The 13,534-nt window shown below is 37.3% G+C and overlaps 1 protein-coding gene across 4 annotated transcripts in view; it reads right to left on the bottom strand.

Moving 5' to 3' along the window:
* MYBPC1 (myosin binding protein C1) overlaps positions 1-13,534 on the bottom strand; it is an 87,908-nt gene that overhangs the window by 24,546 nt on the left and 49,828 nt on the right. For all 4 annotated transcript variants that reach the window (XM_032844278.1, XM_032844279.1, XM_032844281.1 and 1 more), the window contains 4 exons: positions 12,625-12,731; positions 10,795-10,928; positions 1,984-2,143; positions 527-631 (listed from right to left, as the gene is read on the bottom strand). In XM_032844278.1, coding sequence (XP_032700169.1) covers positions 527-631; positions 1,984-2,143; positions 10,795-10,928; positions 12,625-12,731 — 506 coding nt within the window. The remainder of the gene's footprint in view (positions 1-526; positions 632-1,983; positions 2,144-10,794; positions 10,929-12,624; positions 12,732-13,534) is intronic.

The raw sequence follows: 13,534 nt of genomic DNA, 5'->3' as shown, positions 1-13,534 counted from the left end.
GAAAGAAAAATGAATCACAGATATGTAAACTGTAGAAACTTGTACCATTCCTATAGTTGAATAATAGATTTGGCTTCGAGTCCCAAGAGTTTAGGTAAGAAGAGGGAAATGACCAGTTTTATGAGTTTCAAGTAGAAAAAATTCTTGTTCCATAGGAGATGCAAATTCTTCTAAGTATTTATCTCTAAAAGAAATTTCTTCATAGACATAGTTCTATGGAAGTAGACATTTACTGACTAGGACAATTTAAAGTTAGACTTATAGATGTTGCAAAATTGGATATTAAATGTAAATGTCAAACAAAAAAAGAATAGGCAGTCAGATAATATTAGAGTTATCAGAGTTATTTAAATTGCAAGTACTTACAGAGAATTCCAACATATATTTCAATTTGAATGGATATTTAAAGTCACAGTATGATAGGTTTTCTTCTAAATGCAATTTTTAAAAGGTGCTCTATACTAATCAGCATAAAAAGGATTCCAACTCCACTGGCAGTTCCACGGACAGACTAACACATAGTTACCTAAGATTGGGGACCCTCCATCATAGGCAGGAGGCTCCCAGTTCATGATGCACCAATCATCTCCCACCTCTGTCACATTTGGTGCCACTGGAGGATCAGGGATATCTGTAGTAAGCAAAAGAATCGAATAAATAGACTAGAATAAAAAAATAAAATAAAGTAAGCATATATGAGAGCACAAAGAAAAATGTCACTTGGAAAAAGGATTTTTGGTGATAATCACTGAAGCATTTTTTTCTGAATAATTTTCCATTCTTATTGAAATGTACATAGTAACTAATTTAGGCAAAAAGTCACACTCCATATGGGATAAAGGACAGTGGGCCCAATAAAGATAAAAATAATAATGTATTCAAGTTCTTTAGTGTTACAACATTAGAGAATAAGCCCCATATGGAACTCAAGACACTTGTTCTTTACCTTGAAAATGGTAAGTAAGAAGTTACTGCATAAATATCAGATGTGATTTTGTTTTGTGTTTTGTTTTTTTTTTTAAATACAAGGTGAACTTTCAGCAGAACTGAATCAAGGACTATTGTTATAAATCAGTTGGAAAAATAAAGATGTTGACTGGTAGAAATCCAAGTCAAAAATGGCAAGTTACCATATCCTGTTATCATAGTTCAGTGCCTGATAAAGTGACCTTAGTTTCTGGTCCATTTGAAATATATTTCTTAAGGGAAAAATAAAGTGAGATGAAGAGACCATGAAAACTTGGACCATCAATAATCCGCTGGACTCATTTTACCTGGTTTCAAGCTTGTACTTAGGAGGTCATCTAAGGACTGATACAGATCTTACTCTTCTACAATGATTGTGATGTTGGAAATTGTTTAGCAATTGTGTTTCAGTGAGTTTGGAGGGCACCGAAAGGGAATACGACTGTGAAGAGCTAATGACCAGCAGCCCCAAATGATTAACCTTAGTTATGCATTTATACAATTGGACATCTAGGCAAGAAAAAAGAAGAGAAAGAGAAGGGAAGGGAGAGAAGGGAAGGAAATTTCAAAGATATTTATTTATTTATTTATTTATTTATTTATTTATTTTCATTTGAGAGAGAGACACAGAAAGCAATAAGCAGGGGCAGAGACAGAGGGAGAGGGAGAGGGAGAAGCAGACTCCTTCTGCTGGGAGCCTGATACGGGGAGCCTGATGTGGGGCTTGATCCCAGGACCTTGGATCATGACCTGAGCCAAAGGCAGAAGCACAACCATCTGTCCCAGCCAGGTGCCTTGGGAAGGATATTTTTAAAAAAGGAAAGGAAAGAAAAGAGAAGGCAAGGAAAGAAAAGAAGTGGCAAAGATAGAAAAATGGTGATTTATAAAATATAGCTATACTGTGTTTTCCTTTGCTGGCTACCCAGAAGAGCTAAGAGAACCAAGAGCTGCCCAAGTCTACTCTGCCTATGGACATGTCAACTTGATTCTAGAAGTTTGTTGACCCAGAGCACTTACCCACAACTTTAATTTTGATGCTTGCATGTGCTTCCCCAGCTTCATTTTTCAGATTTATGTGGTAAACACCAGAGTCATCTCTTTCAGCAACATCAATGACCAGAGTGCTGCTGTCAGGGTAAGATTCTGCTCTTATCCGGCCACTGCCCTCTGTAATAGCCTAAGAAGGAGAGAAACAAAATATGGCATGACCTATATGACAAGGACTACTCCAGAATGCCTTAGAACTTAAACTGGATGTGGTGCTAATGCCTAAAATACATGTTCTTAGTGTGATCCTCCACCAATTCTAAGGACAAAGGTATTAACATTCCATATTACACAGCAGGAAGCTGTGGGATTTGTCTCAAAAGCCCACTAACCATGAACTCACCAAAGAAAAATTTGGAGGACAAAAATATGACTGTAGAACTGTTATTTTAGGAGAGGAGTCTCTTTGGACGTGAAATTAGAACATTTAAATTCATATCAGGAACTAATCATGATTTGCTTATTTCCTTATAGGTCTTGAAAATTTAGAAATACCGAAAAGGGTTGAAGAAGACCACGATGCCTATTTTCCATACAAGTTGTTGAGTATTGATTTTTCCCTTCTAACAGGACATGAAAGAATGAACATCTAATTCCTTAAGTAAAGACAGGGTAGGTTGGGCCTTCCATTATATTTTTTTTCCTCCTCCTCCTCCTTCTTTTCCTCCTTTTCTTCTCCTTCACTTCTTTCCTTCTTTCTTTCTTAAACCAGAAATTTAAAACAGCATTCCAATTTTCTGATTCCTAGGTCATCTTCCTACATGACAATGAACAGCCAGTATACAAAGAGAAAACACAGAGACGGTCAAGGTAATTTAGAAACTGGGTAATTTTCTAATAACGATTAAATTAACTCTTTACTCTTTTGGGTTTGGATTAGGACTCACACGTCTTCAATAACAAAAGACTGTGACAACAATAAAAATATCTGCAATAGGTTATAGTTTTCATAATTCTTCTGTTTTATAATTGAAAGAAGATGTGGTATATATATATATATATATATATATATATATATATATAATGGAATACTATGCAGCCATCAAAAGAAATGCAATCTTGTCATTTGCAACGATGTGGATGGAACTAGAGGGTATTATGCTGAGCAAAATAAGTCAATCTGAGAAAGACAATGATCATATGCTCTCCCTGATATGAGGAATTTGAGAGGAAAAGTGGGAGGCTTGGTGGGTAGGGAAGGAAAAAATGAAACAAGATGGGATCAGGAGGGAGACAAAACATAAGAGACTCTTAACAAACAAACTGAGGGCTGCCAGGGGCAGGGGGGTAGGGAGAGGGTGGTTGGGTTATGGACATTGGGGAGGGTATGTGCTATGGTGAGTGCTGTGAAGTGTGTAAGCCTGACAATTCACAGACCTGTACCCCTGGGGCTAATAATACATTATATGTTAATAAAAAAAAAATTAAAAAAAGAAAGTTTCCTCACATTAGCTAAATTCTAATTTTAAGATTATAGAAGATGTTCTGCTTTCTTTTTAACGTGAAAAGAAAAATACTTATTTAGGCTGGTGTTATATTATCTTCTTTAGTTTTCTAGATTTTGTCTGCTTGTCTATTGTGCTACCATTTACATAGAGTACCATTCACACACTTTTTAGACATAGAGTTCTATGAATTTTTATAAACTTGTGTGATTGTGCAACCACCACCACAATCAAGATACAGACCACTTCTCTGGCCCCCAGTGGTATCCCCATGGTCCTTCACAGTCAACTCACTCACTCCACACTGGTCCCTGGCAACCACCAATCTGTAATTTGTCTTTCTAGTTTTCCTTTTTCTGGAATGTCATATAAAGGACTGAAACCATATGCAGTCTTTTGGATCTGTCATCTTTCACTTAGCATGATGCTCTTTAGATGCATCCATGTTACTACATGTTTTATTAGTACTTTCCTTTTCACTGTTGAGTAGTATCCGAGTGTATATTCCATGTGCAGTTGGTGTATGCACGTACAAACTCTATGTTTGTACAACTGGACTTTTTGGTTGTTTCCAACTTTTGACAATTAAAAATAAATATGTTATAAACATTCACGTACAAGTTTTTGTACAGACACATGTCTTCATTTCTCTAGGGTAAATACCTAGGAATTTTGTTGTGGAGTTGTATGGCAAGTGCATGTTTACCTTTATAAAAACTACCAAACTGTTTTCCAAAGTGGGTGTACTAGTTTGCCTTTCCACCAGTGATGTATGAGTCCTTAACTGTTACATATCCTTATAAGGATTTGGTATTGTTAGTTTTTAGAAATATTTTTGTTGCTCTTCAGCTTCTTTCATTCAGCATAATTATTCATCTAAGTTGTTGTATACATCAATAATTCATTCCTTTTTATTGCTAGTAGTATCCATTGTGTGAATATCCTGTAATCTGTATATCCATTCATCTACTGATGGACATTTGTGTTGTTTGCAGTTTCTGGATATTATAAATAAGGCTACTGGGGCCCCTGGTTGGCGTAGTTGGTTAAGTATTTGCCTGGTCCTGGGATCGAGCCTTCTTCCTTTCCCCTCTTCTTCCTTTTCCCCTCTCCCTCTGCTGCTCCCCTGCTTGTGCTCACTTCTCTCTCTCTGTGTCAAATAAATAAGTAAAATCTTTTAAAAAATTATAAATAAGGCCACTATGACCATTTGTGACAGTTTTTTTGTAGGTTACATTGAATTTTCTACATCTATGATTATATCATCTATAATAACAATAAGCACAGTTTTATTTTTCCCTTTCCAATATGAGTATCTGTTATTTCTTTTTCTTGCCTGATTGCCCTGTCTAGAACTTCTATTACAATGTTGAATAGAAGTTGTGAGATGGGGGACACCTGGGTAGCTCAGTTGATCAAGCTGCCTTCAGTTTGAGTCATGATCTCAGGGTCCTGGGATTGAGCCCCACCCCCCATGTCTTCCTATCCCATTTGTGTTCTCTCTCTCAAATAAAATCTTAAATAAAAAAAGTTGTGAGGACGGACATCTCTCTTTTGCTGCTCTTCTGAGGGGGGAAACATTCAATCTTTCACTATTAAGTAAAATGCCATTGTAGGATTTTCATAGATTTTTTTTTTTATCATGTTGAGGAAGTTCCTTTTACTTCCTAGTTTGCTGAGAGATATTTATTAGGAATAGATTTTGGGTTTTGTCAAATGTTTTTATCTACGAGATGACCATGCTTACTTTTTTTTTGCTGGTTTGTTAATACGGTGAATTATATTAATTGATTTTCTTTTAAAAAAAAAGATTTTATTTATTTGTCAGAGAGAGAGCATGAGTACAAGCAGGGGGAATAGCAGGCAGAGGGAGAAGGAGGTTCTCCGCTGAGCAAGGAGCCCAATGCGAAACTTGATCCCAGGACCCTGGATCATGACCTGAGCTGAAAACAGATGATTAACAAACTGAGCCATCCAAGCTTCCCTATATTAATTGATTTTCAAATGTGAAACCAATCTTTGCATTCCTGGGATAAAACACAGTTGGCCATAATGTATTATTCCTTTTATATATTGTTGGATTTGATTTGCTAAATTCTATTTAGAATTTTTCATCTATGTTCATGAGTGATATGAGTTTATAGTCTCTTCTAATGCCTTTTCCTGGTTTTGCTATAAGGGAATAATGGGGCTTCAAAAATGAGTTGGGAAATACTCCTATTCTCTTTTCAATTTTCTGGAAGAGTTTATGTAGAATTGGTACTATTTTTTTCTTAAATCTTTGATAGAATTCTCCAATAAAGCCATCTAGGCCTGGAATTTTCTTTCTGAAAGGTTTTATCTACAAACTTCATTTCTTTAATTGATATGGGGCTATTTAATACTGATTTAGCGGCATTCTGAAAAGTGGTATGCTCATAAACATTTTCTAATTTTCCTTGTGGTTCTTTTTTCTGATCCATGATTTATGCCAAAAAGTGTTAGTTTCCAAATATTTGAAAATTTTCCACATGTTATTGCTATTGATTTCCAATTAACCCCATTGTGATCAAAGAACATACTTTGCATGACTTAAATACTTTTACATTTATTGAGACTTACTTATGGTCTATCTTGGAAATTTTCCATATGTAATTTTATTTATTTATTTATATTTTTAAAAGATTTTGTTTATTTATTTGACACACAGAGAGAGAGAGAGAGAGAGAGAAAGCAAGAGCACAAGCAGGGAGAACAGCAGGCAGAGGGAGAAGCAGACTCCCGGCTGAGCAGGGAGTGCCCAACGTGACACTTGATCCCAGGACCCCAGGATCACGACCCCAGCCAAAGGCAGATGCTTAACGGACTGAGCCACCCAGGCACCCACCATATGTAATTTTAAAATAATGCCCATTCTGCATGTGTCAGTGGAGTGTTCTATAAATGCTAATTAGATCAGGATGGTTGCCACTGTTTTTCAAACCCAGAGAAGCCTTACTGATGGTCTGTCTACTTCTATCAACTACTGAGAGAAGAATATTGAAATCTCTAATTTATTTATTTTTCTTTGCAATTCTATTACCTTGTTATTTGTTTTCTACTTGTCTCATCTGTACTTTATGCCTCTTTTTCTGCCTTTTTAAAGATTAATTAAATATTTTTTGTGATTTTCATATTATGTCCTTTGTTGGCTTATTAACTATAACTTTTTATTATTTTAGTGGTTCCTTTAGGGCTTATGGTATACATGTTTTTCAGTCTACCTTCAGGTGATATTAAAATAGCATACCTCCCTTTTGACCCTCCTAATTCTTACCTTCCATTTCTCCCCTCTTGACCTTATGTTTCTATTGTCATAATTTTTACTTACATTTATGTTACAAACACTACAGCATATGGTTATTATTTTTAATGAGTCAATAATCTTTTTAAGAGATTTAAATAATAAGAAAAAAAACCTCTTATGTTTATCCATGTAGTTATCATTTCTGATGTTCTTTGTTCCTCTGTGAAATTGTTTCCATCTGGCATCATTTTCCTTCTGACTTAAGGACTTCTTTTTTTTTTTTTTAAGATTTTATTTATTTATTTGACAAACAGAGAACACAAGTAGGTAGAGAGGCAGGCAGAGAGAGAGGAGGAAGCAGGCTCCCTGCTGAGCAGAGAGCCCTATGCGGGGCTCCATCCCAGGACCCAGGACCCTGGGATCATTACCTGAGCCGAAGGCAGAGGCGTTAACCCACTGAACCACCCAGGTGCCCCTTAAGGACTTCTTTTAGCATTCCTTGTAGTGCAGGTCTACCAGTGATGATTTCTTTCAGCTTTTATATATCTGAAGACAATTTTATTTTGCCTTCATTTCTGAAAATTATTTTTTTTTACTCAGTATAGAACTCTAGACTGATAGGTTTCTTTTAGAATTTGTAGAATTTTTTAGAATTCAGGGGTGCCTAGGTGGCACCTAGTCATTAATCATCTGCCTTTGGCTCAGGTCATGATCCCAGGATCCTGGGATTGAGTACCACATCAGGCTCCCTGCTAGGCAGGAAGTCTGCTTCTCCTTCTCCCCTTCACTTATATTACAGAAAGAATTCTATAATATAAATAAATACAAATCTTTTTTTTAAGAAAAGGAATTTTTTAGCATTCATAGAAATATAGGTTGATAGTTTTTTCCTTAAAGATGTTGCTCCACTGTTTTCTCACTTGCCTTGCTTCTAGAGAGATCTGCTGTCACTGTTGTCTTTGTTTCTATACATTTAATGTGACTTTTTTCTCTGGTTACTTAAGTCTTTTTTCTTAATCACAGATTTTGAGCAATTTGATTATAATGGGTCTTGATGTGGTTTTATTAATGTTCCTTGTACTCAGGTTTTAATGAGACGCCTGTACCTGAAATTTTAGTTTTTATCAAATTTGGAAAAATTTTGACCTTATTTCTTTACATATTCTTCTGTCCTCTTTGGGAACTCACAATACACATTTATTTCCCTGCTTGAGGTTTTCCCAAAGCTCAGTGATGTTCTTTTTTTTTTCCACTAGAAAACAGAAACTAATTTTTTTGATTAAAAAATTATTCTTTTTAAAAATTTTTTATTGTTTTAAAAAACCTTATTTATTTATTTGAGATAGAGAGAGAAAGCATGAGAGAGAGAGAGAAAGCAAGCAGGGTGGAGGGGCAGAGGCAGAGGGAGAAGCAGACTCCCCAATGAGCAGAGAGCTCTTCATGGGGCTTGATCCCAGGACTCCTAGATCATGACCTGAGCTGAAAGTGGATGCTGAACCAAATGAACCACCCAGGCACCCCTTCTTCTTCTTCCTGTTCTTCTGTTTTGTTTTGTTTTGATTTTAAAGAAAGATAGAGTGGGGTTGAGTGGCAGAGGGAGAGAGAGAATCTTAAACAGGCTCCATGTCCAGATTGGAGCCTAACACAGGGCTCAAGCTCATGACCCTGAGATCATGACCTGAGCTGAAATCAAGAGTCAGTTGTTTAACCAACTGAGCCAGCCAGGTCCCCAATAAATTACTTTTTGAAGCAGATTTAGACTCACTGCAAAAGTGAGTGTAAAGTATAGAGACTTCTCATAGATACCCTTCCTCACACATGCACAACCTCCTCCACAATTGACATCCCACATCAGAGTGGTATATTTGTCACAGCTGATGAACCTACATTGACACATCATTATCATTCAAAGTCTAAATTTACATTAGGGTTCACTCTTGTGTTTTACATTCTGTGGGTTTTGCCAAATCTATGATAGATGTCCATCATTATAATATCATATGAGATAGTTTTACTGCCTATATTTTATAGGGAGCCAAAGAGTGACATTTGAACTAGTACTACTCCACCACTCCAACCTTATTTATTATTCTCCTCGTTATTCATTCTGATGCAGAGTGGCTTTTTTTTCAACTCCTTCAACTCCTGGCTTTTTTTCACATCTTTCAACTCCTGGCTTTTTTTCAACTCCTTTAACACATCAAGCTCATTTTCTCCTCTCCTCCTGTCTCTTGCACTTGCAATGACTTTACCCAGAAATCTTTTTCCTTTGATCATCACATAATGGTTTTCTTGTTCTTCAGAAAGACTATGGTCATTTACCTCACAATCATTTGCTAATCATATTACTCTGTTTTTAAAAAAAACCTTCATAGCACTTATTACTATCCAAAGTGATTTTGTTCATTTACTTATTTAATAATTTATTGTCTATTTCTCTTCCACTCCATTCTGTGATACCCATTAGAATGAAAAATGGGCCACAAGCAAAAGGATGTAACTGGACCATTTCTGACACCATCTACAAAAATAGACTCAAAATGAATGAAAGACGTAAATGTGAGATAGGAATCCATCAAAATCCTAGAGAACACAGGCAGCAACCTCTGTGACCTTGGCTGCAGCAACTTCTTGCTAGATGCGTCTCCAAAGGCAAGGCAAACAAAGACGAAAATGAACTACTGGGATTTCATCAAGATAAAAAGCTTTTTGCACAGCAAAGGAAACAGTCGACAAAAACAAAAGACGAGGACAGAATGGGAGAAGATATTTGCAAATGACATATCAGATAAAGGGCTAGTATCCAAAATCTAGAAAGAACTTATCAGACTTAATATCTAAAGAACAAATAATACAATTAAGAAATGGGCAGAAGACATGAACAGACATTTCTCCAAAGAAGACATATGAATGGCCAACAGATACATGAAAAAATGCTCCACATCACCTGGCATCAGGGAAATACAAATCAGAAGGACAATGAGATACCACTCACACCAGTCAGTATGGCTAAAATTAACAAGCCAAGAAACAACAGTTGTTGGCAAGGATGTAGAGAAAGGGGAACCTTCTCACACTGTTGGTGGGAATGCAAGCCGTTGCAGCCACTCTGGGAAACAGTTTGGAAGTTCCTCAAAAAGTTGAAAATAGAGCTAACCTATGACCCAGCAATTGCATTACTGGGCATTTACCCCAAAGATACAGATATAGTGATCCAAAGGGGCAACTGCACCCCAATGTTTATAGCAGCAATGTCCACAACAGCCAAACTATGGAAAGAGCCCAGTTCTCCATGAACAGATGAATGGATAAAGAAGATGTGGTGTAATATGCAATGGAATACTACTTTGCCATCAAAATATGAACTCGTGCCATTTGCAATGACATGGGTGAAACCAGAGGGTATTATGGCAAACGAAATAAGTCAATCAGAGAAAGACAATTATCATATGATCTCACTAATATGTGGAATTTAAGAAACACAACAGAAGATCATAGGGGAAGAGAGGGAAAGATAAAACAAGACAAAATCAGAGAGGGAGACAAACCATAAGAGATTCTTAACCATAGGAAATAAACTGAGGGTTGCTGGAAGGGAGGTGGATGGGGTAATGGGGTGATGGACATTAGGGGGCACAGGATGTAATGAGCACTGGGTATTACATAAGACTGATGAATCACTGACCTCTACCTCTGAAAATAATAAAACATTATGTTAATTGAATTTAAATTTTAAAAAAGGATGAAAAATGGTATCTTGTTCACTGTACATAAAAAGTTGCCTGGTGAAAAAACAAACAAACAACAACAAACACACACACAGACACAAACCTGCCTGGTCACATAGTAAATAGTTAGAAATATGAAAAGTAAATGAATGATGATTATATTTGAGTGAAAATTAGTCATCTTCCTTAATCAAAGGAATTATATCTCTACTGAACCCCTGTGTATATATTTGCTTTCTTCTTTCATCTAATTGAAAATGGGAAGTGGGATCATCAGTGTGTGTGTGTATGTGTGTGTATGTGTGTGTGTGTGTGTGTGTGTGTGTGTGTAAGCAAAACAAACCTTATCTGCTCGGCTCCAAATGGCTTTGGGAGGTGGCTCTCCAGTGACAGGAATCTCAAGACGAAGCTTGCTTCCTGCAATTACTGTAACTGTATTGTCAGCATCAAGACCATCCAGGATGATCTTAGGAGGATCTAGAATATTAAATATAGCCTTTGTTATCAGACAATCATTTCTTTTTTTTTTTTTAAAAGACATTTATTCAGCGTCATGATCAGACTATTACATTTAGCAATCAACAGCATGGGTGCAAAAAAAAAATCTACATTAAAACCCTTTGTTGGAATGCTTTACACTTTCCACAGAACAGAAACTAAAATAACCTGTTATACAATTAATCACAAATACAGTCCTCGAGTTTTTTTTGCCCATACACGAGTATTGTCTAAAACATGTCTTCTTTGTAGCAGCTAGGCCCTGCCACCACTGTGCTTGGCTAAATTCACAAATCTGTTGTAACCTGTAGCTTCCCTGTCACTTCTCTGGCTCTCCTCTCCTGCTAAGCTTTGTTTCCTGGCAGTAATTAAAACCTTCTGCCACTGCCGTAGCTGCTGCTGCTGCTGGAACCACCATAGCCACCTTGGTTTCGTGGTTTGGCGAAGTACTGGCCTCCACCACCATAAGGGCCAGAGCTTCTGCCTCCAAAATTGCCTCCTTTCATGGGTCCAAAATTTGAGGATTGATTGTTGTAATTGCCAAAATCATTATAGCTTCCGCCACCTCCAAAGTTGCTTCCATCATTACCAAATCTGTTATAGCCATCCCCACTGCCACCATATCCACCACCACCTCGACTGCCACCAAAGCCACCTCGACCACTGAAGTTTCCTCCGCGACCAAAGTTGTCATTCCCACCAAAACCACCTCCACGACCACCACCAAAGTTTCCAGAACCACTTCGACCTCTTTGGCTGGATGAAGCACTAGCCATCTCTTGCTTAGAGAGCGCTTTCCTTACTTCACAGTTGTGGCCATTCACAGTATGGTATTTTTGAATGACAATCTTGTCTACAGAATCATGGTCATCAAATGTTACAAAAGCAAAACCCCTCTTTTTGCCACTGCCTCGGTCAGTCATGATCTCAATCACTTTGATTTTCCTATACTGTTCGAACTAATCTCTTAGATGATGTTCTTCAGTGTCTTCTTTAATGCCACCAACAAAAATCTTTTTCACAGTTAAGTGGGCACCAGGTCTTTGAGAATCTTCTCTTGAGACAGACCTCTTTGGTTCCACAACTCTTCCATCCACCTTGTGTGGCCTTGCATTCATGGCTGCATCCACCTCCTCCACAGTGGCATATGTGACAAACCCAAAGCCTCTGGAGCGCTTGGTGTTTGGGTCTCTCATTACCACACAGTCCGTAAGTGTTCCCCATTGCTCAAAATGGCTCCTCAGACTCTCATCGGTTGTTTCAAAGCTCAGACCTCCGATGAAGAGCTTCCGCAGCTGTTCAGGCTCTTTGGGAGACTCTGACTTAGACATGACGGCGGTGGGAGGGGAGACTTTAACGATGCTTACTTGGCGGCCCAGACAATCATTTCTGTGTGACTATCTGGGCTAGTACTTTCCTAGTGGTAAATACTGGTAGTAACCAATATTTTATCTGGCTAAAAAGAATGTAAGAGGAGTCAAAGTAGTAGGTGCCGGGGACCTTGCAAAACAACTTCACTATAAGACTTCGTAAGAATCAACTATTACAATTAATGACATACCAATTCATGCATTTTTTCTTTAAATATCAGTTTCGTATGTGTTATATTTCCAAGGTAAGCAAACAACAACAACAAAACATGAATATAAAACTCTGCAACGATTCATCTACTCACCAATAACATGAACTTTGGCAGGCAAAGTAATAGAGTAGGCATCTGGTGTAAATACATATTCACCTTCATCCTCAGTGAGAGCATTGGCTATCACTAGCTTGTGGATTCTAAGGAAACAAGAAAAACATTTCTAAGAATTTACAAAGATTTAGATGGTTTACTGCCCAACTAAAGAGATACCTGGCCTTTATCTGATTAACTTGTTTAGTGCTAGCTGGAGAGAAAGATCAGGAAATCAAGAGAGAGAATATGAATGTGAAGCCTTAATTATCCTATTATTGACCTACACTGAATATTCTTTTTGGAGTTTATGAAATTATCTGTATGAATACAACCTGCTTATCATGCATGCAAGAGTCCATTATTCTTGTCTCATCATATAGCTTTTAAAAAAGACTGAAATATAACATCTCACCAGTGCCACACTTTAAGATTTAAGAACTTACCAAGAATAATCTTGACCTTGGCTTTTTATCCCAAATCTAAAAGCAGTAGTTCTTAACTCTCTGGCGGGGGAGGCGGTCAGTGAATATCTGATGGACATCATGGATCCTCTCTCTAGAGAAAAGTGTGTATTTTTGTATACACAGACCTTGCTTTAGAGGATTCATGATCTCCTAGGATCCACAGATCCAAGGTTAAGAACTTTTGCCTTTTAAGATATTTGCTAGATTCCAGGGTATTATGTCCATCCCCCAAATTGTGGGAGGTCACATGACACTTACTAGTTAGGGGCTGTTAATCCATTTTGATTCATTCCTTAACTAGGACTCAATATCAGTCCTTTAACCTCATGTAGATGGAAAGAATCGGTTAATGGCTTTTGAATAGACAAAGCACGAAGCCACGAGGTGCAGGTAAAGTTTCACTGGTAAGACAGGACGTAGAACAGAGAAATCACATGTTCTTG

This window comes from Lontra canadensis, unplaced genomic scaffold, assembly GCF_010015895.1.
Source record: "Lontra canadensis isolate GAN:19392208 unplaced genomic scaffold, GSC_riverotter_1.0 scaffold150, whole genome shotgun sequence".
Lineage (NCBI taxonomy): Eukaryota > Metazoa > Chordata > Mammalia > Carnivora > Mustelidae > Lontra > Lontra canadensis.
This window is presented reverse-complemented; position numbering and strand designations above follow the sequence as displayed.